Here is a 27,422-nt window from a genome sequence, read left to right on the forward strand (position 1 = left end):
CATTTTTAACATGCATCTCAATACTACCTTTGAACTTTGTTGAGGGCTTAATGCATTATGGATTTGCTTTCTATGGGTGTTACTAATACAAGTCCTTAGTATAATCTTGTTTATACAGTACCTTCCACTTCATATTAAGCATGCAACATTGGACAGAGAGAAAGAATGAGTAAGAACAAGTACATAAGAGCACAGAGTCTGTCATTGAAATAAATGCATGGCTGTGTAGAATACAAACCCTTCAAGGAAATGACAGCTTTGACACATTTGAAGATGACAGAAACAGAAGTACCGTAGCAGTTCAGTGTTAAACAAGACACTTAACAAAACATCTGGTAAAACAGTACAGTTCAGTTATATCTTGAATGCATCCTTCTGAGAGGACGTCAAAAGTAGGAGAAGAAAATCTCAATGCATGGTTGAATTTCTGCAAACATTTTCAAAGTGCCAACTACAAAAAGACAAAAGACCCATCTTTCTTGTCTCTCAGTTTGTTGACATAAATATGTAAGCCCAAACTACACTCTTCAATAAGCAATAAATAACACCACATCAAATTCATTTTTTTTCAGGCCACTAAAGGCAACACTAGAACCTCACCTACAGTATATTTTAAAGTGTTTTCCATTTTCATTAAAACTCCTGTCTGCTTCAAATCAACGCTCTTTGGAAGTATGGGAGCAAAAAACAAAGGGAATTAAAATAAGGGAAAATATTACTATTTTCTTTGGAAGAATAAACTGGAAGGCTGTTTAGTGATAGTTATTACTGAGCTCCCCCCACAACAGTCTCTGGCCTTACAAAACAAAGTACTGTAGGTGAAGACTTCAGAGAAGCAGCATTTCATTATAGTAAATTGATTCATGTGCTTATACAGTATATTCCCAAACATGGTACAGCTGGAAACTAATTATAAGATACATATATTTAACTGTTGCTTTTCCTGTCTCGAGAGCTATCTCCTGAGAGACTTCCTGACTCTGAGATTCAATTAAATTTAATGTAATTTAAATTAAATCCTAGTATAGCGAGGGAAGAAGGGATGAAGACATTGTCATGAATTCCAGTTCAATCTTAAGTTCTCACAAGCAAGGAAGCAAGAATGTCCCCTTTCATCATCTAAAATGTAATTAGCATTACTGCTCATTTAAATGTGTTAAAGAACATTTTTTTCTTGCATATTTTGACACAATACATTCCCCTCACATGGACGTTCTAAGAAATACTGATATTTTTAAACCAAATTTGGATATATTAAGATTTCCTGCAAGCCAGAAAGTACTGTACAGTGAGGTTATCAATGCTCATCAGTGAGGTAATCTCATCAATCTATAAAAAGGCCCAATAGGCCACATCTGATTCTTGATCAATACAGAGCTTCCTTCTGCTCTTCTAAAAATGATCATATTTTTCTGGGGAAGAGATTCATTTCAGAGAAAATGCCAAAGTGAAAAATGATCAGCAAAAATAAAAGCTTTCATTTTTCCCCCCCGAAAACTCAGGGAAAGAGCATTTTTATAAGCAACTGATGTCTTTATTTCCTTTTTGATCCCACTACTGATGGCAACGAGTATGAGGAAATCTATCTTTTTCAGCCTGTGGAAGGATTGCTTTCTGAAAGGATCACCTTTGAAAATAAAATCATGTAATACTGTACAGTCAAGATTGATGTTGCCTCTCTGTATCTCTCTTAAAACTGCAAGGGGAAAAACAAATGGTGTCTTTAATGATGCCAGAGGTTAAAATCCCATTACTGATTACGGAGTCTACTGAACCTGGACATTCAACATATTGACATACAGTATATGCACAAACAGGCAGGCTTAAGGTGAATGGGGCAGCTGTCATGATCACAACATTTCTGTGAAAGCACTGCCCTCACATCAGAACAAAGACAAAAATGCAATTCTGTACTGTTTCAGACACCAACACCTACTTCCCTCCATGCAAGTTTAACCAAAGCAAATATACAAATAATTCAGCATGGATAACAACGACAGCTTGGCCTAAATTGAAATACTGAAATATTCAATAGCCTACATCAGAGCATGAGAAGAATCCCTTCTAATTCTTACAGTATGTACCGATGTGGACGCTTCAAGAAAAAAAATAAAGGATGATCTGAAATGATACCCAATGGCCCAATAATAATCAAAGAATGAACACTTCATAAATTCTACCCAATGGAGTAAAGAGAAACAATATTGAAAGTAAGTATCAACCTCCAGTAAAACTATCAGAACAAAAACTAAAAGATCATTAGTTTGAAGATAAAATCCATCAGTACATAACTATTATGACAAAATTGTCACAATCTGCTCAAAACCAGGTAATAGTAGTTCCAGGTGGCAAATTACCCCACTCTGGTGACTTGCTGAAACAGAATACTTTCTTGCTCATCTGAATTTCATCTATTAAACTGATTGGTGACACATGCTAATTATAATGAAACCTTGTTAGGGAACTAATGAAGAAAATTAATGATATTGGCAGCTTTTATTGATATGGGCATGCACCTGTTTACAAAGCAAAAACAAGTTTGAATAAATCTTACATTCTCCACTTTAGTCCTAGAGAGCCTCAGTCCAGTAAAGTCTTATTGCATAAAGGTTAAGGCCACACATTGATCAGTTAAGCAAGTAATTTGCTCAATTCAGAAATTAAGAATTCTAGCCATTGATGGCTGCAGAGTTGTCTGACTCTTCCAAAAGATCTCTAAATGTCTTTATATAAAAAACATTACTCATTTAACTGATCACAAATCTTTTTACATACTGCATTTAGAAATTGATGATTTAATTGCTACCAATAAAACCTGCAGGATAGGGGCTCTCCAGGAGCAGAGGGAGATACACAATAGCTGAGTGAATTCCTGATCACAGTATTTCAGCCCTCTGCACATGTCATTTGGATGTCTGTGATATAGGTGTGTTTCAAACAAAGAAGTAACATCAGATGACACAGCCAGTCAAACTACATGGTAAGGCATTGAAGAAGTTTTTTTTGTTTGTAATTCTGTCATCTCGAAGAATATCAACAGCCTCAACTTACATCTCCATTCATCAGTTTACAGTCATCCTCAATCTCATCTGCGCTGTCTTCATCCGATACATCACCTTCCTCTGCGTTCTCATCGATGTTAGGTGGGAGTTTCTTCCCCTGAGAGGTCAAATACACTTCACATCAGCATTCTTCCAGAAACGTGTATTTACACCAATTTATTTTAAATGCAGCAAACCCTCTGAAATAATCACAATTTTAATTTTTTAATTTTAATAATCACAATTTTACAAACCTATTGTTTTCTTGAAGCCAACATTGAACTTACCTTTAATGAATGTTCTTACTGTTTTGATAAAGCTTTATACATGATAAAGTCACACTGTCAGATGTATAATGGATATTCCACAAAACCTGCTCCTTTGGGTGCAAGATAAACTTCAATGTTTTTTTTTTGCATTTAACTAGCGTATTTGTGTGAAGTCAAATTATCCCATTTAATTGGCCAATCAGTCATATCTTTGGGAAGGTAAGCCATTATGTATACTGCACTAAGATAAAAAACATTAAATCATAGAAAAACACCTGAAACGACCACGAACATTCCAACCTGGACTTAAAAAATACAGATGACAATTACAGTACCTAGTGCTCAAGCATAGTATTGATTTATTATATTCCTGGAAGTAGAGACATAATGGAGCACAGGCTCATTAGGGAAATTTCAGGCTCAGGTACAGTTTAACATGATGACTGACATGAACATAATCGAATACCAGCTCATAACTTGTCAGGGGAAAAAAAAAAAAGAAAGCAAACCCAATTCCAAAACCAGAACAGGTTGATGAGATTCCAATGTAATTGATCAATTTCAAAAATGACGTGGATCAATTCTGCAGTGTGACAAGGGACGTCTTATTTTGTCACCTTAGTTATAAATCACAGCCTTATAAAATGATCTTTTTCCACTTTGCCACAATCATCTTCAATCACTTTGTCAGCTGCTGTGAAACCCAAATGATATGTTAGAGTCTTCTGACCTCAGTAAAGGGTCTGCCAAGTGTCATAGCATAGTAGCAAGAATTTTCAAAATCTGTGCTATTTATGAAGGCATATACAGTAGGAGGCTGCAGCACCATACTAAGATATACAACTATTCTAACCACAAACCTCCTGCCGTTAGTTTGTACTGACCAATATTCTAAATAAAGTTAATTTAGGGATTATTTAAGGAGCAATGAGGCTGTTCTAATTCACAAGCAGGCATGCTGTATTTTGTAAATGGGACTTATTTTAGGCTAATGTAAAATAATTTTCGAGGTACAGTAGATGTGCAAGTAAATATTCAAAAATGTAAGGCACTTTGGATAAACTCCTTAACCAATTACATTTATAGTTCTAGAACATAAGATTTTGTTTCAAAATGAAAATCTGAATGACATCTGAAACCCAAGTGTGCAAAAATCCAAGCAGAGATCTTCAAGCTAATGGAATAAGTGACATCTAAAAGCAGTTCAGAGTTGCAGACATGACAACTTTAATTAAACTTCACATTTTCCTAGCAGGTTTCATGATTTTGTTTTCTATCTTCATGACTGGGCAGTGCTGTGGCATATATACAGTATTTTCAGTTTAAAAAGCCTGCCAGATATTTCACACCTTGTGGCTCTGATTAGCAGAAGTGAATGAAATGATTCATACCAGCCTTCCATCTATCAAGAGACAAGGTTCTGTTTTAATGTATTTCGTTGCACTGCTATGACAGATTCTTTGCAAGGTGAATATCTGAAAATGGTCAAATCCGAAAAGGTTCCTTTAGTCTCTCGATTTGCCACAGAAAAAACACTGCTTCCTATTTTACTGAGAATATGGTTACCAATCACACAAAGATTTGGGTGTGTTCAACTCAATTAGTGTTTTCAAATTCAATCCATACTTTTTTGTATTTAAATTTTACAGCATATATATATATACTTCAGAGCATCACTTAAAATGTTAAACTAACATTCTCTTGGGATTATTCTTCCTTGGAATAAGCTATAACCTCTACAATGGCAAAAAGAGTTGCTACTGTACAATATAGTTTGGTCATATGTAAAGTTCTACATCATAAATTGTTGAGGATTTGTATTCAACCTGACCATCAATCTTTGTAAGGCAAACTTTTTCCGTTATTAACTGCTCCGAATATTTAAGAGTGATGCAATTGCAGATGAGTCACATGCTTTGAAAAAGTATGTACCAAAATTCAGTGCTACTACATACTCTCCTGCTGTGACTATGGCATACAATACCAGTGCTGCAACACATGTGAATGCTTAGGGATGCATGCAGCTCACAGAGTTCATGGTTTGTTCCTTGCTCACTGACCTATAACACGTACAGAACCATTTATCAAAACTACCCACTGCCCTACTTAAAATACACAGCTGAACACTGCCCCCTCTGGGAACAACGGTGTGTTGGTCCTCTTTTAGAACACCCTGTCTGTTCACTTCAGGTGGTGCTACTTTGCCCTACTTACATATATTGTCAAACCAGCAAGCATTAACACCAAAGCAAGACTGAATCTAATCAGCATTTCTTTTTTGTCATTTATGCCCTGGACACAGTCTTCTAAACAGTATTACCTTGACTAGAATTTTTCCTTTCAGGGTCTCGGGGGAAGGCAGAAGTCCAGACTCATCCATGCTGACTGAGGACAGATCCAGTTTTTCTCCCAAAACTTCAATTAAATACTGGGCCATCTTCTTCTGCTGAGGTACACTGCAATGGTTCTCTATAGACAGGATGACTGGGTATCTAGGAGAGGAAGATTTTTTATTAATATGTAAAAGCTTCCAGAAGCTGAAATGCATTTTTAAGTAAAAATTGACCTCAAGAGTAACTTTGACCAGTATAAGGAACGTACGAAATTCAGCCTAACTGGGTGTTATCTCCTGCACTCCTAATATTACCAGATCTGTCATGTTTTATAGCTTTACAGTACATGTTAATGCCCTGAAACGTTATCATGAGGAAAAAACAGCTTTACAATGGGCTAGGGTCATCCATAATCAAACTGCACCAAATGTGCAAAGAAAATCAGATGCGGCACTAACTTCTGTACTGCATGGACAGAACAAAGGGCATCTAATTCACATTAGCTGCTTTGTTAAGGATGTGGCCGTAGAAAATACACAATGTGTATTCTTTATGTTGTACACCAGTGGGCTGGTGATGTGTCCCAGGCAGGAATGTGTGTTATCTATGTTAACAGAGCTCCATCTTCACTTAGACAGCACTGAGCAACTTGACAGACTCATTATGAAGTCACCGGGTACATAATGCTTTGAGGGGAGATGCTTAAACCCTCTTAATAAGACTATTAATCAGAAAACCTGATGATTTCTTCACAGCTTTACTGTATATAGATTTGTTTGATTCATAAGATTATTCCTGACTCACCTAAAATTACTCTGTAAAAGACAGCAATGCGTTAAGAATATAATTTAGCCCTCAAAATTTGATCCACTCACATTATGCTGTATATCTTACTTTTCAAATCTGCAACTAGCCAAATTCAATTTAAAAAGCTGAGCTAGAAAGCACTGTACCTGCTCAATCCCCAGTCATTCTAACACTACAATACTGTAGGTTGCAATTTGAAAACATGCATGTAGTTTTGGTGCCTTATATTAAATCCATATTGGCATTTGTGTGAAAGATTTATTTTGCACTTGAGTTACTTTTATCCATAACAGCTACAAAAATAAAAATCAATATTGTTCTAACCAATATTTTCACAGATTCTGTACTTAGTTCTCTGACTGGATAATGCGTTTTCTTCCAGGAGTTACACTCTAATTAAAATTTTAATTATTGAAAAATATAAGGTCTCCTGGAAACAAAAAATAAATCCTCAGAGAGCAAGACAAGCTAAAATTATATAAAGTAAACCAAAAAGCTCGTACACCAAAAATCCCTAAAACCAAAAAGGTCATAGCTTGAATCACCAATGTCTTTCCTTCATCTAATTCACATAATAGAATACATTTTTCAAAGATGAATAACTTGAAAAACATTATTATATAGCAATATTCAGTTGGATACTGAGTGAAGTACTCCTTTCAAATAGGAATGTTACTGCTTTTCATGAGCAGGTCCACACATGAGAAGAAGTTTCAATTCAAGAGTTCAAGAAAAAATAACTGATTTTTAAAAACCGCAAACACTGGTACCGAGATGAGAGAGAGAGAGAGGTTTCCAGCAGCTCTTGATATGCAGGCAGTGTAAACAGAGTACAGACAAAGGATCAGGATCACTCAGGAAAGATACCGACCCAGGACCCATTCTTCAGGTGCTTGACCTACCCTGCTATTTCACTGCATAACTCTAGGGAAGGAAGATGAATCCATATAACCGAACTACAAAATGGCAGGCTACAGAGAGCTTCCAATAACACTGCTCATTAACTGTGAAAAGCAAATGCACTTGTTTGGGATGTGGGCATTACACACTCACTGCAGATTCAGTTCACTAGGGTGCAAGACATAAAGCAATGTAAATCAAATTTCATCTACATATCTTATAAGGGAAACGGAACATTTCCAGAAATTAGGAAAATACATTTTTGTCCCTCCCTGTACTGTATGTATTATACTCAGGGAATAATATCCATATTACAAAATGGCTATGGCAGAATTCACATGGGTATTTAAAAGATATCCAGAGACATACTCACGGGTTTTTTACAAAAGCATATTTGTTGATGGTTTCAATGACGTCTTTGAAAAGGATTTTTGAAGTTAAGGTGTAGCCATGGTGGACAATAGGTTCACCATCCTGGCCGTCCCAACAGTCCACTTTAAGAAAAACAGGAGAAGAGTTTAAAATGCATTTACTCCTTGAAAGAAGAAAAAAATCTCTACATTACCCCAAAAAAGTCACATTTTTAACATGCAGAACTAATCACAAGACAAATGCTACTGAGGTAGACCTCAGTTCAAAGCGTTCCTGAGCACTTTGTGACTTTCTGAAGACTTTCAAAAAGTAAAACAGTCCAGGGAAATGGGTACTTGTGAGGAACCCTTTCCAGGACGGGGCTGAAGGAAACTTGTCCTGAGGCCACTGCTCAATGAATTTCAATAAATACTGGAGGTTATACGAGTATGCTATTTTGAAGTTCCTCCTCCATTACAGTTGACGATTCTTAGGTCATGTGGAGGTTCCTGAATCCTTAGTGGACAACATTCAGCCACACTGAACATGCCTTTTTGAAAAAGCACAATATCGGCAAGCTTCCACATTCTGGAGAAACAAGTGTCCTGGGAAAAGAAATCCATGGAGGGAAATTTTGAGGTGGAGAAGAAGTTTCACCCCCAAAAGATCTCGGCTCACCTTCCACACAGCGGCAGCCAGCCTGGAGTACCCAGGCGTACATGTCAACCCTCGACTGAGACATGAGCTGGTCTCCCATCAGGTATGTGTTGTGAGAGGAGGCAATGAAATAGTTGCACAGGGACTGGGTCATGTCCTGATTCACCTCATAATGGTCTGGGTTGAAGATATCCCCAGCAGGGCTGCGCATATAGTTGGTAAACCCTGGAAAGGCAAAAAAAAAAAAGTAACAAACAAATCAATAAAAGCTGACATTAATCAATCAGTGCTGTCTAACTTGAGTGGAGTTATACTGTATTTCTAGGGATAGAAGTGTGGCAGAATTGGTTTCTTCACTACTCAATCAGGAAAAGTAATTGGACTTTTACTACAGAGTGTAAAGTAAAATGGAATACAAATATGATGGTTAAGTTATCCCTCCAAGGCATATTATAACAAACTGATTAAACAGGAGCTGGATTTGGGAAGTTCTGGGAACTGCAGCTTCTTACCATCAATCCCCAGGACTCCTTGACTCTGGTTCTCAGGACAAGGTTCAAACTTGTTCACAATCTCCAGGCAGTGTTCTTTTGTTACACTGGTCATCTATGGAAAAGTTAAAAAAAAAACACGTCAAAGCTGAATATTCACACTTGCTACCTGCAATGTTTTACGTTAGAAAAACAGAATTCTAACAGATAAGAATTAAAAACACAAAAAACAGCACATAATAAAGCTAAGCTTGAGACAAGTGTTCTCCCACACAATGTCTGCACTGCAATCTGATTTTCCACCCCAACAGCTGGCGTTTTTAAACAGCCGATTGGTCGATCAGATGCCTATCCTTGTCAATCAATGTCACATCTTTTAAGAGTCACATGGTGCCAGATGCTTAGCTTCACTCTCAATCTATTTTTCACAATAGGTCAATCACTGGCATTGCTACGCCTAAAAGGGAACTTTGCTTAAGTAGCTTGGTGGGCTCCGCTGTTTACTTTCTGCAGCTCTAATTCTGGATTAAACTGTAACTTTAAAAATCAGCCCTACGTTAAATTTTTAACAGCAAGCAGATGACGATAAGCAAAAAAAACACAACCTTATTATGGTACGTGTATATTTTTACAATATATACAGGTATAGCTCCTTTCCCCTTCAACGGCAGTTAGAGAAAAGGAAGGATTTCCAAGGATTTATTTTCAGATAATGTCACAGATGAAAAACTACTCAACAAATTACAAACCAAGTCGCAGATTGTGGCTTCGTTTTGTGAAGAAGCTTGAAGCCACTGGCAAAACAAAACCATCCACAAAATATCAGGTTTGTAATTTGCAACTGTCAGGTGTGGTCAAAGTCTTGGGTCACGCTGAGCCAAAGTTTCATTTGGCTTTCCAAAGGAACACTAAACGGATTATATCCTTTCCTATTAGAATGAATGTAGTGAAATATGCTGCAGATTGTTTTTAATGCCATGCACATTACGGACCTTTATGTATAATTGTTTCATATTATACCAAAGGCAAAATTGTCATCTGGATTGTCTTGCACACTGTAGGATATTTTATTTAATTTGCATTTTGTAGAAATCAATGCTTTAGATTAAAAAAGAGAAAACACATACTTTAAAAGTAACAAGCTCTTAGGAAAGTTTTACAAAGGGCACAGCTGTTAATTGCTAATTTTGAAAAAGCAATGAAATAACCCTCAGAAATAACACATTTTGCATTAAGATGTTATAAAATAACCTCATTTGATAACCCTAACAAAACAGGGTTTAATGATAAAAGATATCCCAGCTAGTCCCTGACAAGTTTTAAATTGAATTTACTTATATTAACATTAAAGGGAATCTTAATTAGAAGCATAGTGTGCGATTCAGAAAGCCAACAAACAATATCCATGTGCCCTGTTTAACACAGTTATACAGAACCTTACAGGTAGGGTGACAGTAACAGTATTCCATTGAGTACAGAGAGCTTACAATTTACACAGTATATTGCATAACAACAATCAGAATAATTCAGAATCTGTTTCAAAGTCTGATTCTGACATGAAAAAGACAGGTGTAGTTTCCAGTGCCTAAAGTAATAAACCGTACCTTTTAATGGCAAGATATTCTAATCAGTATTGGTCAAAGTGGTAAAATATCACTATATATAAAAGGTATTTTTAACTCCTTCAGTCTCTCTCTATTTTTTTTTAATCTGAACATTTTAAAAAGTTCAAAATGTTCATTTGTCTTTTCTTCTCACTCCTCAATCATGTGGGATTGATTTAATCCACTGAATTAATTGCAAATGAGAAAGCAGTTTTAAAATCTACTTTCAAAGTTTTCAGAGGAAGAAGGAAGTATCAAACAATGATGCTTCTCATTATTTTGGCTGGTCCTCAGAGCATGAAAACCACCACTAATGATCTTCCTTTTGTAACTTTGTTTTCTTCAAATGCTTGCCATCCTCTATAAAAGTTAACAAATGGCAGAACTAGAAACAGCCCACTGAATGCATTTTTAGCAATTTGGTAAACTAATGACCCATGTGCAGCCCAACAGGACTTTCATGCTAACATTACAATATACAATTTTGTGTTTATAGAGGAATCACTAAAACTGGGGCTATTTTGTTTACGCTGCCACAATAGCCTTTATATTGATGCAATGTGACAACGCTAATTGAAATGGTCTTTGAGGCTTAAGCAGTAGCACTTAGCCTTTGGTATAAAGCAATTCTTAAGTCGCAGGGAATCACTCCAGTGGTAAATCAGTGACAGGCCTGTAATACATCCTGTTTTATTATGCCCTAAAGAATCTAAACTAAATGGGAAATTCATCACCTTCTAGCCATCACTAGACAGTGGGAAATTTAAACAATGAGCATATTAGGTCATTTAATATGGCAGGAGTATTCTAAACGTTTCAATATGAGATGCGTGCATTATGATGTGATAAATGATCACATTTGGTTGTCAGGACACCAATACATTCTACCTATTGTTTTGGATTGTATCCTAAAATTAATGTAAAACATCTACCAATCTAAAAAGTGCTATGTATAGCAATGTTGTAATGGCCCTATTCCTTGTACCACATTAAAAAGCTGCATACATAAGCTTCCTAATAGTTGTGGCTCAGCAATTCTAAACCACATTAGGATAAAGAGCTTAGCTTCCTCTGGAATGTAAAGTTTTATTCTTTAAACCTCCTGATGTACACATATATATAACTGGCAAGAGGAACATATTAAACACATTAAACATCACTGAATTGAGCCAAGCAGCTATGACAAGATAACACAATTGGGAAATTAAAACAATTAGGCAAACAAAAACAGTTATGTGAATACTGTATGTGCACATCTTACAAAGTGTATAAAAAGGCAAAGGTTTAAAATCCTTAATTTCAAGGAGAAATAAAAAACATTAACCTAGCCAATGGAATTATATTCACTATACCTTGAATTAACAGCCAGTGAGAACCGTGTCGAACAAAATTAAGATGAAATGTGCAGTGATATACCTGAAAATTCCCAGTGCAACAGAGGTAATTATAGTTTTAGTCACAGGCTGCCATGTGATGCAACTCCGATGTGCAGTCACCACAGAACTGCGAAACAGAGTCAAGGTGAGGGAAAAGAATTCTAACGAGCCACATGCACAAAATGGTGTACAAAACAGGGGCAGTGCGGTAGCTCTGCGGCTCAGGATCTGCGCCTTTAGCTGGAAGGTTATCGGTTCATATCCCGTGGCTGGCAGAGGACTCCTGAGCAAGGCCCTTAACCCCAGGTGCTCCAGGTTGGCTGACCCTGCACTCTGACCCCAAGCTTCTCTACCTGTCTGTGCATCACATGGAGAGCACGTTGGGGTATGTGAAAAGACAAGTTCCTAATACAAAAAATTGCATATGGCCGATAAATTGATCTTATCTTATCTAAATGACAGAAGCCTAAGTACTACTGCAATGTACCTCTTTCAATGACATTGGACTGAGGTGAGCTGCTCTGAAAAAGTGGCCTAAACAATGGCTATATAAAGAACAAATATAAAGAACAAATGTACATCTTAAGAGTAACTTCTAAGCATGCTTGAAAATACATACATATCCATATAGTACTGATACCTTCTAGAGTACTGTATGTCTAATAATGTGCACATACACATAAGATTACATATACTTTTATATTTGTACAAGGCTTCAATAAAAAACACAAGACATTTCAGACAAAATAATTTTTTCAGCTGTAAGCAGTGAAAGCAGTAAGCTTTTTGCTGTTAAAAAAGATGCGAAAATAGGTAGACTTTCCTACTCAATTGCACCCAAATGCACAGCTGTTTCTGTAAGACAAGGGAACTGTTTTGTGCCTCTATTTTTCAGCAAACCTCTCTCTAAGCCAAGACTCAAGAAGATATGTACATGAATGCTGTTAATCATAGGAGATGATACTGTTGGCTAAAAAGGGGGTTTCCTATCCTTCCAGTTTAGGATTTCAAATGCATGTTATTGAGAGAGGAATGACAGCCTGATCTAAAATTCTACACGCAATAAGAGAGTGCATGCATCTTAATCCACCCTCAAGCTCCTATCCTATCAATCTATTGGTGTTGCAGTCACTTTTCTTAACTGTTATCTTCTGCACTAAGTGAAGTCTCAGGGAGACTGCATGTAAATGTTCTGTTAGAAAAGGGTGCCCCACCCTTGTCAGGTCTAAGAGATGACTAGCTTCTCTGGGATTCCTGTCCAAAAATGACATCTGAAGGATCTTCTGCATAGCTGTTTAAAACTAGCATAAACACCTTGACACGTCTTTGTCAGTTTTTACACCTGTTAAAACACTTGTTACCTGACTACTGTAAGTTCCTGTCTGTCGCACTCAGAGTTAGAAAATATCAAAACATAACCCAAAAAAACATTTGGGAATCAAAACCAGTATAACAAGGGGATTTTGATTTTACAGATTAGGGAAATTCTTTTCAAAATGTAAATTCAAGGTGGAGGGGATTTCAATCCAGTTTTCCCATAAGGGCTTTTAGAGTCTTTGAAATTTAATAACGTCCTTTGTATTACACAGTAAAACAAGTTATTTATAAGTCTTCAATAGTACCAGCCTTGCTACAGTATGTGCAGAGTTTCAAGTTTCCTAGCAGGCCCAGAGGGTGTGATGTATCTTCAGTACTGCAATTGCCTGTCAGTCACAATGCTACAGACAGAGAAAGCTACACCTGTTTTTTAGGATTCAGTGAGAGACTGGTCCCCACCTCATGGCTCCAATCTCCCTGAACCATGTCATCATCTTTATTTAAACTCTCGTGTCCTTTTTTTATTATAACTCAAGACACTACTCTGGAAAGTTCACCTTTCTGAAGACAGAAATAAGAGCAATTTTCTGTCTTAAGAGCAGGTGCTTTATTCCAAGTTACAAGAAGGTTCTACAAAGCTTTATGAAAGGTTCTTTTGAGAGCTCTGCAACTCAGATTCTAGTTAAGACCCTTGACTGATCAGTTAAAGAAAAAAACAAGTGGAAACAACGTGGAAGTGCACTTAAATCTGAGAACAGAAGACATGTCTTTACCCAATGGGTTGTAGGAGTATGGAACAAATAACCCAACAATCTTGTCCAAGCTGATTGTGAGAAGAAGCTGGATGAGATCCTCGGATAGATTAGATACCAACTACTGAAAGGGACAGATGGGCTGAATGTCCTCCACTTGTTTGTTCCTTTCTTATGCTCTAATATATTAGTATCTTCTGCAGGAGCTGGCAGCATTTGATGATAAGTATCACAATACATGACGTGATTACTAAGTGTGCCTGATACCCAGAAACAAAACTCACAGGAATTCTAGAGAGATGAACAGTGTTTAATTTAGGGGTAATAGCTTTTGAAAATTACCCTCAGCATCTTTTTAAACACTGATTACAGCAATATTCCTGTCACGTTTGTTTCTCTAGACACATCTGAGGCAAATATAAATATGTTGACTGAACGAAATTCAATATTTCAGTGTTAAACTCATGAAGTGGCAATTCAAACCAAACCAGATATGCTGATGCGGTTAAATACTGGCAGCAATGTGTGTGAGAAGTTTATTTTAATAAGGCTAAGCTTAAATAATGCAAATTCCCTTTACCTGCACAGATTAAAGAAAACTATATGGACTGGCAGGGATAACAAGACTTTTTCACATATCCACAGACTGCTTTTTCTAGTGGTTTCATAGACCCCAATCAGTAGTAATTTCAGAGGACTGAATGTTAGTTCCAGCAAACAAAGTATGGAAGACACCCCGATAGACATTATTGTTATAGGCAATACAGTCTTATTTTAACCTTTATACATACATTGCTTTCAATGAATGACTTTCTGAAAGTTTCAAGCAGAAATTACAGCCATGAAATAAGAAAGAGCTTTTTGTCTATTTAATAATGATAGCCTAAAATTTAAACCTGCCAATTCAAAATTACTCAGCAATTCAGCTTTCTCAATGTTTCTCCATATCAACCTGCTCATGTATGTTTATATACGTAAATAACATTTATAATATATATTAGAAATGTATGAGAAATAGGATTTATATATATAAACAGATTATTTTGCAGTTCGTGAAATGCAAAGCTCCAGGTTTATAACTAGGTGGGTTTTCAAAAGAAACGGCATTCCTCACTTTCCATGGTCTTATTCTTTCAGATCAAGGCAGGGGAACCTGATCAACATGGACTTGAGCATATAATCATAATGTGATTTAGGATATGCCCCTAGCCAACTCTGTAGAAAAAGTCAAGGCAAATATGCATCACATATTCTGCTCTTAAACTACAGAGTCACTCTGCCAAAGTCAACAAGGTAACAAAAGCCCTGCTAAGTAAACTACAAGAAGCTTTTTTAAATGCACACTCTAATATATAGTACATTGTAATGATGAATATGCTTAAACATGTCATTGTTAATAACAACACAACTTTTAACAAGAATTTTAAAGACTTAACAATCCTGAGAGAACTGTACTAGTAAAACACTGTGTACTGGATGTCAATCGACAGTTTGTTTCCAACTCCTTCATTGTATAAAAACTTTCCTCCAGACTTGTGCCACAGCATTAGATCTTGTGGAAGTACTGACCTTTTGCTCAATCTCCAGGAAGCGGATCAGATCATCTGTGTCCAGGTGGTCCTTGTGGTTGCTGTAGGTGAGCATGAGCAGGTAGAGGTCCCTCCGTGTGGACATCATCTTGTAAAAAGCACAGAACTCCTCAAATCCCAGCGTGCCCTGGTTATCATCTGTATCTGCCTCCTAGAGAAAGTAATAATAATACTTAATATTAAATTCCTTACGTTTTTATATCACTTTTCTGGACACTCCACTCAAAGTACTTTACAGGTAATGGGGACTTACCTCCACCACCACCAATGTGCTGCCCCATCTGGGTGATGCGATGGCGGCCATAGTGTGCCAGTACACTTACCACCCACCAGCTATCAGTGAGGAGGTGAACAGAACGATGAAGCTTCATTTAAATTAAGCTTCAGTGGGTTGCCAATTGTGAGTTAAAGGTTGACATAGCTGCTGGCAAAGTGGGAAAAGATGTAATGGACAACCTCGACAAATACAAAATGAAATGTAGGATATTTCCAGAACACTTTACACCTGCTAAACAGCTTGGACATCTAAGATGAACCTAAGATCTGAAGATGAAATAAAGGGTATCTGAATGCTTTAAAAAGAAAAAAAAGAAAGGCATGCTTTAAAAGCTTCCCTTACCAAAAAGGGTACTATTCTCATTTAGGATGGAAGGCCAAAAAAGTTAGGAAATTTGCTCAGAACTGGTTTTGCAAATTGGTGAATCTTTTACCAGGCTTGAAAAATCAGGGCCCATGCTCAGAAAGCACCCGAGACATTTCAGGAAGAGTATCTTCAAAGATGTTAGAAATTGGCATGTGTTTTATTAATGAGGAACAAATAGAGGAGAATTCAATAATTGCAAAGCAGAAATAAAGAAGAAAAGTCATATTGGAAGAAGAAAAAAAGATGCCATAATATTATTTTGAACTTTAAGAAATGGATTAACCTCTACTTGCCCTTTTGTAGATTGGACCTTGACATACAGTAGCTCCCCACTCTTAACAGCTGTACTGGTAATTTAAATATGTCAGATTTTTACAAAACTCAGATGCATACTGTAGCAGGAGGTTCATCAGGAAGCTCAATATTTTATAGCCATGAGTTACCCTAAGGATGTTCCCTTAACCTTTATAATGAGACAATGACAGAACTGATAAAAACATCATGACCTCAGTGTTTTTACACCTGTAGGATTAAGTATAAAAAGTAATGAAAATCAATTTATTTTCAGCACTTTCCTGACCTACTGATGCGATCACTGCCAGAGCAAATATCGCTCCAAGTACTGCTATTTCCTAAGGCTGACAGTATCAAACTCACACCTTGTATTATAAATATTTGAAGAACACAGTTTGTTACATCAATCTACAGTTTGCTTTCCCGGTTGAACAGTGTTTGACATTTTCAGTGTAATGCTCTGACAGGAATTGGTAGCTTTATCTGTTGTGTTTTTGTGGCAATAACAATGGTCTAATGGCTCCCTACTGTATATGCAGTTCTGTTACTCAGGGAAGGTTACGCAAACATCACATCAAACAAGGATGTGTAAACTTTGACATTCAGTATATTCAACTTATTTCTCAAAAAATATCAGAATAGACCCTCAAACAAACTTATGTAGGCTTCCATAAAGTTCTAAACTGAATACAAAAAAAATCAAAATGTTTGATTGCAATCTGTTGTAATCTGGACAGACTGAAAGCCAGAGTTAAGAGCTTATGTCCTGATTAACCCTTTAAAAGTCAACAAATGCATAGCAAGTTCATATTTGAAACCCTGGAGAACACTGCTGCTTTTTGAGATCAATGTTCTTGTATAGGAAAACAAATACAAGGATACAAATGGCCGCAATAAAAAAAGCACAGTATTGCTTTTCAGTATTGTACAGTACACAATGTTTGTGTAACCTTAGCACGATCACATTATTTTCCCTGCTCTTTGGAAAAAACGCCGTGGGACACAAACATTTGCCAGGAATAGAAACCAAATCTACTATCACCTGATGGATGGAAACTAAAGGAGAAATGTGCACCTGATCTCTATAGTAACAGCTCAGACTCACCACCTGAGAAATGTACACACTGGCCAGAGACCCCTGAAACCATTGACAGTTACAAATCCGCCGTGCGATAAGACTCACCCATACAGTATTCCTTTCAACTTAATGATAACAGCAGATCTCTGCCTGCACACAGTAAATTAATTTGCTGCAATGTACTGTATCTTCATTACTTTCTTGAGATCCAGATGCACCAAAGAGATGACACATTAGTAGCAGCCAGAAAACCCTCTGAACCAGTGGAAAACGGATTTTGAAACGGACTAAACCCCACTACATTGCTGACTAACATGGAAAATCTTTGACATTATACAGAATTCACCGTAAATTTAACTTTTATTTGTGACTGACATAGTGCTGCAACTTAAAAAAAGAAACCTCTGTAATTTCAGGAACACAAAATGCTATGAAGGGGGTCACTCCTGTGGCCTAGTCAATGAAGAACTAATTTTCTTACCACTTGTGATTTTCTTTGTCCCCCAATATTGACACCGACCTACGTCTAGAACAAACAGGCAACACACGAAACATTGGTCATAAAGCGATTGAAAACCATTTGGATATACAGTAGAAGGATGGATTCAACTGTTGTAATTCAGTTTTCTCTTATTCTAATATATTCAGCAAGGCAAAATTGCCATCCGATGAGCAACCCCAACTAAGAAACCCCTGGTTGAATACTGTACATTGACACAGTGCAACAGAACTGATGTGTTTTTGGAATATAATGTAATCCATTTCCTGACAGAGAAAAAGGAAAGGCAGATTTATCCATACACTATCTGACATTTATACAGCTTTCTAAATAATTAAAATATTAAATCATAAAAAAATAAAACTGCTTTTAGGCCTTCAAAATGCATAGCCACTGTTAAGGAAACTACTCCTGCATTTTTGTCATCATTTAAAACCAGGATAAAGATTACAAGCTTGATAATGTGGCTATTAAACTTATAAATATTAGAAAACGGAGAGCTTTGAACGCTAAAAAGAACACTGCAACTCTACATTGTAGATCTATACTTCATATCTTCGTTTCTGTCAAATCACAACTGCCAGAAATCATTTGGAGGTTCTGACTTTAATTATGACTGCTACAGCACAGACTACAAATAACCCACAAATTGCTCAGTGAACTGGAAGGAAGTGGCTTTGCTGTATAATGCTACATCACTCATCCAGAACTGTGCGACTGAAAACAATCAGAAACATTCCTAAACTCAGAATGCTTGACACTTTGAAATGGGGCTTTGGTAATATACTGAATGCGATTTACCTGGTGAAAAGTTACAGGATATGGTGGGCTATTCAGTTTAGGGAAGACACTAACTTTACAGATCACTAACCCACAACAGTATTCCTAAATGTGCTAGGAATTACTGACACAAAATGCGTTTCTCTCCCATTTACGAGTTTCAAAGATTCAGGCGATACCATGGTAAAACAGAAGGCTGTTCATCATGCCTGACGCATCTAGAGGTCACTCGGGACATTTAAAATGTTCTGCTTCAAGAAAGACAAAAATCTTGACGGAGCAGAAATTCAGATTCTCACCACAATAAAACTTAGAAACTGGAAAACAATAATAGAGAGAAAGGGTTTAAATGACTAGACAATGCAAAACTACTGTATACAAGTAGATTTTAAGTCCATTTCGAAAAGTAGGAATGAATAAAAAAACATTCTGGCTGTGGAGCCTTCTTCAGTTCACTCTTGAAAGAAATGTATTATTATAAGGCAAATGTGTCTTCAGAGTGCAAGGCATATTCTTATTATTGATAGAATATTTTGTCTTCCCTTTGAAGTGCAATATTTACCTCAGTTTATTCTTACCTCTTTTAGCTACTGTAATACTACTGTTAGTATTACATACAACTGAAGATTAAATGACTTTGAAGATCAGTGAAGATGAAATGTCACTGCAATCCACATGATAACAGATTTCAGCACAAACCTGGTTATGGTCAAAATTAAGTGTTGTTATAGGAGGCCAAAAGGCCTTTGCAAGGCTCATATCAGACATTGTTTCGATCCATATATTTCACTAAACAGGCCTTGTTTTTCTGGGGGGGAGGAAGGGGGAGGCCATTACAGGCAATCTTAAAATTCCATTAATTGTAAACTTGAAACAAAATGGTGGACGCAAGTAAATTACATGCAATAGGAATTGGTTTTGTGTGTCATGAAGATGGAAATTGGTAAAGGTGAGTTTGTGCAGTACTGAGAATTGGAGGAAGTCTCTGCTAAGAGGACAGTGATGAAGCTAAGGTTCTTTAAAGGAGAAATTAAGAGCATTGAGAGGCTTACGAAGCTAAAGCCCCCAAGCCCAAGGCCCCCAAACGATTCGACACAAAAACATCCTGGACTTCACTCACTGAGACAGGACTGAGCAACAGTGGAAGCAGTGGCTTCTGCGGACTGTATTACCAAAGGATTATTACAACTGGAGCAAAGTGCTTACCGTGTATTAAAAGTACGGCCATCTGGAACAAATTAGACCATATGTGTTCCCCCATTAATTCTGAGCAAACTTAATGACAAGCAGCCAGTGGTGTTTAAAGACACAAGCTACAGAGGCATGGAAAAACAGAGAGATGACACCTGTCTGGGGTAGAAGATGGGAGAAGCAAAGCACAGCACATATTGTGATATCTGACAAACTTCAAAGGCCCCTCTGCTCCTCCTGTTTCTCAGCAAAATGCATGAGCAGGCACTAGCCAGCAGTCATGCAGAAAACTGTCTAAAGGTATCTCATACTGCTAAGAATGGACTTGACAAGCCTTCCTCTACTTTAGTCATCTATTTTTTTAAATAAATAAAATTGGAAAAAAATATTAATGCACATAAAAATATAATTTTTAAAATTAATATTAAAATAATTTGAAACATTTACAAGATAATTTACAAGTGTTTTTTTCTAAGGGGTTTTCCAGATTTTCAGCTTTTTGTTCCCCTTGCAAATCTAGCAGCATGCCATCCCATCAAAATGGGATGGAATGCCCAGATCAACCTTACAAAAGCCCTGAATGTTTTGGTCACTTGTTTCTGCAACAGTCACTTCTATCCAAGTGCTGCTTGAAAGACAGTTTTCCCTTTCTTTGAGAATGTTTTTAATATTGAACATCAGCGCTCTGAAGTGATACTCAAGCCTTGCTGTTGAATTGAAAGTAAAACAAACCCAAGCTGAGGAAAACTGTGCAGAGCAGATCGTATGCATTATGCTGTGAACACTGATTCTGACAGACCCCCTGTAGTGAGGAATTTAATAGGGGACCAAGCAAAAAAAAAAAAGAGAAAGTCTCAGTTTATTGTTTCATCCAAGTCAAATTAACATCCCAGAATATCTCTTCCCTGAGGTCACGCCAAAGCTGCACACAATAAGATTATATTCAATTTACTTTGTATTAGGATGTGTGCAGAGGAGTACTGTTGCAATATTTAGCAGTGACGAATTACTGTATTTCTTTACTGTAAGTAGCAGAAGGGCACAGGAGTAAGGCACAATACACTCCATTTAGGGAAATACTGTAGGTATTATTTCTGCCCTAAAACACAGCCATGCCATCAAAAACTGTCTATATTTTGTTGGAATCCGAACCCTAACCCTAGCTAAGGGTTTGGCTAGGTTAGGGTTAGGGCTCAGGGATTTGTCAAACACCTTTCACAATCTTACACTCAACTGATAGGAAAATTTGCTTCTCTGAATCCAAGTAAAAGTCTGAAAAGACGAAACAACCTTGCCAAAACCAAACAAATGTATCAAGAATGGTCAAATTAATTTTTGTCAGGTATTCTATCATTGGAAATTTTGTGTTGAATGGAGTGCTGAATGAGTATGGGTTCAGGCTTAAGTGGTGTTAGAGTCAGAAACACCTAAAACATGTTGGTTTTATATGTTAATATGCCTGTGCAGTCAATGCCGATTGCAAGAGTTTGTAAATTGAAGTCAGTTTCTGTCAAACTATTGCTTGTAGAGCAATTTAGACAACATTCTCTTTTGGGGCAAAGCACTGTATACAGTATAGTCATATACAGTATGTGAGAAAAAAAATTATTAGAAAACATTGAAAGAACTGTTTTCCTGGGTATTATTCTGCAAAGTGCGAAGGGAAAGCAAATACAGCAGGCTCCATCTGAAATACCCGATTACAGTGCATAATAGAAGGTATTATTGCTGTATTGAATTATACTGAACATTCGATTATAAATATTTCTTCGCAGCCTGTTCTTCAAGAAAACACCACACGGGAAACGATCTTCAAAGACGGAATGAACGGATGAAAAGAAAAGCTTATTTTGACGTCTTTTCCGCATTAGCTGAACACTACTTTGTGACGTTCTTTCTTACACGTATGGTATTCTGTTATCTTGCCATGGGCTGTGGGTCTCTGCTCTCGGCCACTGGTCAGGGTGCCAGCCTGCAAAAGCGACACCTGTGTGAAGACTTTTCGGCAGCAGCGGGAGCAGTACGACTCATTGCTGGGAAGGCTTGGGAGGTTGGAGACACTCCTAAAGATGCAGAAGCTGGAGACAGTATGTTCCGGCAGTCAAACGCTAGACCTTCATCTCCAGAAAAGTTCCTCTCCCCGCTCCGCAGGTTGCTGCACCTGGCGGAATGTGTATCTCCACAGAGCCCTCTGCCCCTTGCACACGGGCCCAGGACACTCCACCCTGGCCTCTCTGCTCACCTCCACCCAGGAATTGGCTGGTGCCGTCCCCGCTGTCTATCTCACCTCAGGAAGCACCATCTACACAGCAGAATTCACAGATGCCACTGCAACATACAGTTCTCAACTACAAAGATTACTCAACTACTGTATACTGCTGAAAGAGAGATAATAAAATCAGTATTTCTCTCCCTGCTCTTTTCTCTATACTAAAACTTGAGCTTAGCTTAACAAACATGCAACAAAAGCACCACATATTAAACTTTCAAAAGCCTTTAGTTTGAATTCCTTGGGAGAAACCCACAAATTGTGAAAAACTACTAAAGTGGCAGCCGAGCTACAGCGCAGCATTTCCAGATCTTTCTTACATCTCTGAAACCTTCTAGCAGGTCTTTTCTCTGCTTTAACCACCCAACCTCTTTCATGCTACACTGTCAACCCCAATCAGAAGAAGAGTCTACTAACGGCTGCCCACAATCTTTACTGAACAGCACAACTCCTCAAGCACAGCAGCCACTGGGATCTCATACAGAAGCGATTAATAAACCTCAATTATACGCTGCATGCAGTTTGACGAATGACAAGATAGAAATGTAAATGTAAAGTTCTTATCAACCTACACACACATTTGAGCAATGAATGCTCTTGTGAAAACCATGGCTGGAAAACAGCATGTTCGTTTCAGAAATCATTGTGGGATCTTTATTAGATTACCACTGAAGTGTCAAAGAGTCTGCATGCATCAAGCACTAGTATCTTCCTTTACAGCATTTTATAAAATTGTTTTAAAGCCATGTCGTCCTTTCCCAGCACTTAGACATTTGGGTTCTGGTTCTTTTTTTGCAATATTTAAATACAAAAATCCAATCATACTTTCAGATCTGTCCGTCTTTCCTTTTAGAGAGTGAAAATGGGTGGGTTGATGTTCAGCTACATAGGATTTCACGTTAAAATCCCTTATATAATGCTAAGCGCTTGTTTGAGACTTGGTGTTTTCAGTGGGAAAAGGGGGAGAGTTAACAAGAGTGAAAGATTATTTGTGAGGTAAGGGTCTGCACATGATAGGTTTGAGCCTGAGATGTGTCACTGGCTCCCTCCAGCTCAACTGGCGGAGAGGAATTAGAACTGGGATTAGTCAGGCAGGGCAGACTTGGAGGTTGCAGTGTGTAAAAAGATGAATGGCTTGATGGGTGGGTCAGAAGTGCTTGTCTGCACTTCCTCATTCTTCCTTTGTGGGTACAGGAATTGAGCTGAGATGCAGCCATTCTAATTTTCTATCTACTGTACATACTGTATAAAAGTTTAATTCTGAAATTCAAGGTAATTTTCCATTTTATAATCTCTAATTATGAATTACCAAGTATCAATATAGGGATTCTCATGCTAGCACAGAAATCCTATGGACTGTGCATGCCTTGATCTGAAACTGAGCCCATTTAGCAAGTCCAAATTTGGCAACTATAGAGTTAATGGACTAGAGGATTAATCTGGCTCCAACAGATATAATGCAAGGTCACAGGTGCCCAACCAGGTACCAGGGGTCTCAGATATACAGCAACCTGGTTTACTTAAGACAGATGAAAAGATTTTTGCCTTCACATTTGACTGACCCTATAACACACTGTCAAGTTCTCTCTAGGAATGAATTTGTTTTCTTCTCTTATTACAGAACATTGCTCCAGTGGATTGTGGATTTTACTGCACAAATGTCAGGGTTTAGCCTAAATATGTTCAATGCATCCTTCATCAGCCAATTGTTTGTATTTAGTCTTCAGTGTAAAGCCATTCTGCCAATGTCCAGCCTTGTGATTGATAAGAGGAGAACACAGAGAAACTGTAATGGCCAACTAATGCCTATAAACCAATATTTTCAAAATACCACCCTTTATCTGTAACATTTTGCATGTTTGCATCTACGATATTATATTGGATCACATCTGTAAAATGCTAGAGCTCACATACTCAGCTCAAAATTAATTTAGGCTGTCTGTGTACTCAAGAATGTTGTCGTCTCTCTGCAATCTCCTCTGTCTCATTCTGTTTGTTTATCTAAAAGGCATTTCCAAATCAGGACAGCATTTGGTTCTTCAATGGGTCTCATATGGATTCATTTGCCCAGAACATTTTGTGTATCTACACTCTAAGCAAATCAAGTTCTGGACAAGAAAATAAGGGAGCTTGTTTTTAATCTAATGCTATCAAAGCACTTAAAATGCTAGGTTTGATTTTAAGCATTTTTCTGAAAAACACCCAGTGGTCACAGGTGATTTCATATACTAGTTCAGGAGCTATTACGCTCAGAGTTTCATTTATTAACTTGCTTGCTCAAGTCACAGCTGGGGTTAGACTTTCAGGAGAAGATACTGAGTCTACAAACAACACTTTTACTTTTCTTTGGAGGTGCACTGAGCTGCAACACTGAAGACACGTCTTCACTTTTGTTCCAGGCCATGTATTTTTAATGCATTTTGGCGTTTACTGCTCTTAGAGAAATGAACATTCAATGTATTACTGGGGCTCTCCAATAGTCAAACTTAAAAATTCCCTTTTTACCCAGCATTGCTTGGCCTGCTGGAGTTTGACAGCACAGAGGCAAGAATCAGACGGGAATTCATAAAGAAGTATAGCTATAAATAACCAGATCAGAAGCAAACACCACAGCACATCGTACTTTGCTAAGTGTAGCGCTAGTCTTCTGATGCACATAAAATCGTATTTAAGACTCAGAATTTGGTCTTGAATGGCTCTTATTAAGGCCTGCTGTCTGAAAAATTTTAGCATCCACATGTGAATTAAACACATCCTGCTCGACTTTAACAAGCAACTCCTGTCTCTAACAACCCTCCAATAACAATGTTTTCAGCCTACTAGATGGGAAAAATGATTTATTCTCTTGCCTTCATCAACTTTGATTGTTGGTATAATATATTTATAAATACTGCTACTGCTTGTCTGTTGCAATAATTTATAGGTTTACAGGACTTTACAGGTCTGTTGCTCTTCAGCTCACTGCAGCTCAAAACACTCCTTCATCCTCACACAAGCTACAGTTACAAGTACAAACAGAATGCAGGGTAAAATACTGTTGTAAGTAAACAATGTACTGCAGAACAACACCACCGGAATACACTGCAACACTAATATCAAATTTGATATACAGGTACTGTAGAAGTGTAATATCAGCCATCCCCTTTGCAACAAAAGTTAATTAACCTGGAGTCTGCACCACTATTTGCTGGGATGAGTCAAATATATTCCTGACAAACAGGTATACTCTCATGTAAAAGCACAGAAGTAATAATGCTCTTCTAAGGAATTATACCACTATTCTCGTCTAACACTGTTTATTGGTGGAGTTATTGCAAGCTTGCTGTGAACAAACTAAAACATGTCACAATAGAAGCTTTAATGACCTTGTTTTCAAAAGAACTATCACATTTTACAGATTAGCAAGAAATTTATGTTTCCCTTACCTTAAACATCTGCTTTACTTTCTGTCTGGGAAGGTTGACGTTCAGCTTGTGAATGAGTTGCAGAACTTCACTTATGCTTAAACTGCCATCACCATTTTTATCTGCTTCAGTGAATGTCTGCTTCAGCCACGTTGCATTAAAAGTTAAGGATAACTCACATAAAGGCCCACGGTGAAACTTCAAATCCTATATATGCTGTAACACATCCCTCAATGGTCTAAGAAATTAAGATATAATTGATATTGGGACATGTCCTAACCTTTGTATCCCCCCACCCCTTGGTGGTTATGCCCATTTTCATGAAACCTTGTTCTCCGTGTGAAATTCATCTGTAAAAGAGGCCTCATGCTGTAGGAAGAACAGTTTTACAGTTTTCTGAAGATAGTAAGGAGCACATTAGAAATAATTGGATGAAAAATGAATAATAGGCCTTGCATACCAAATGAGATGTTAGCTGGGAGCACAGACGTGTTTATACAGAAAATGAAAGTCTAAGTTAAATTAACTTCAGACCTCAGGCATGAGTTAATGTGCATCCTGATAGAATTCCTCTACTGTCAAGAATGAAAATTACTGAAAGGAGCGACTCTAAAAAGTGACACACTGACACAATTGACCAAGGAAGGTGGGCTAAAAATCTGATCAAATTAATCTCTTGGAGCATTTAGCAGAGATGCCTTTCCGGTTTCAAGTAATTAAAAACTTCAACTTATTCAATACTGCCTCGAAGGCAGCAATAAATAACACCTAAAACATAAAACCTGGTTTCTTAAAACAAAGGCTCTGTTAAGCAGGCTACAGAACAGATGGTAAAGGAATTCAGAAGCCTAACAGTCAGGACCTCCAGGCTGAATTTAAATAAAAGTAATGTGTGAATTAAAGCATGCAGCAAGAGGCTTACACCCAATGCTTCTCTATAGTTCTCTCTGGGCTGTGAACAATAATATCAATCTTACAGCTAGCCAACAATGGAATAACAAATCCAACTGGAAACAATTTAATTTAGGAAGCGTCTGAGCTTTGCCACACATTTTGAAAGGTACAGTAAAACATAACTTGATACTTGCAGAAGAATGCTGGCTCTTAGAAAGTGAACTGTAATAATAAACATGGATTAATTAATGCTGTTTAAGTGGAATATTTTCTTGATCAATGCATACAGTATTATCTACAAAATTATTAAAAACCTCCCTTTTGTGGTATTAAAAATATTAAAAAAACATTAAATAAAAATACTATGAAACAAAACAGACAAATTTTACAAAGTCATAAAGAGCAAAGTAGAGAAATTAATTCTACTATTAATATTCTACAAATCTATTTCTACTTAATGAAATAATGTGTTTCATGCCCTTTGACAAAACTATCATGCCCTGCAGAAGACAATGAAGCTCTGGGCTTTTCTATGATAATACATTTTCTATGATGTAAATTTTCAGAAAGCTGCTCTTTATTCATAAGTACTGACCCAACGGAAATGAGAGCAACTGTGTTTTGCCCATAAGGGTCATGGTGAAGTCTGAAATCCTGCAGGCAGTTGGAATATTTATGCCTGCCACTGTACGAGGACTATGAAATATACATTCGTCTGACAATTCAAAATGTAACTCGGAGATCTTTGCTTCCGTATCTCAGTGAACCTCTGATCTCAAAGGAACTAGCTTCTCAGAGTAGAGCTTGCCTCTAACTCCCTTCCTCTTCAATCCTGACAACCTTTCATCTCCTTTGCCTTCTTCAGATACGAGGCATCTGTGCC

The 27,422-nt window shown here is 37.3% G+C and overlaps 1 protein-coding gene across 7 annotated transcripts in view; it reads right to left on the reverse strand.

Annotated features, from left to right (window-relative positions):
- The window catches only part of plch2a (phospholipase C, eta 2a), a 147,509-nt gene that overhangs the window by 29,396 nt on the left and 90,691 nt on the right, over positions 1 to 27,422 (reverse strand). For all 7 annotated transcript variants that reach the window (XM_069183662.1, XM_015337145.2, XM_015337148.2 and 4 more), the window contains exons 4-10: positions 25,667 to 25,796; positions 15,468 to 15,638; positions 8,871 to 8,964; positions 8,380 to 8,583; positions 7,724 to 7,844; positions 5,631 to 5,802; positions 3,052 to 3,159 (exon numbers count right to left, since the gene is read on the reverse strand). In XM_069183662.1, coding sequence (XP_069039763.1) covers positions 3,052 to 3,159; positions 5,631 to 5,802; positions 7,724 to 7,844; positions 8,380 to 8,583; positions 8,871 to 8,964; positions 15,468 to 15,638; positions 25,667 to 25,796 — 1,000 coding nt within the window. The remainder of the gene's footprint in view (positions 1 to 3,051; positions 3,160 to 5,630; positions 5,803 to 7,723; positions 7,845 to 8,379; positions 8,584 to 8,870; positions 8,965 to 15,467; positions 15,639 to 25,666; positions 25,797 to 27,422) is intronic.

The sequence above is a fragment of the Lepisosteus oculatus genome, chromosome 25 (assembly GCF_040954835.1).
Source record: "Lepisosteus oculatus isolate fLepOcu1 chromosome 25, fLepOcu1.hap2, whole genome shotgun sequence".
NCBI lineage: Eukaryota > Metazoa > Chordata > Actinopteri > Semionotiformes > Lepisosteidae > Lepisosteus > Lepisosteus oculatus.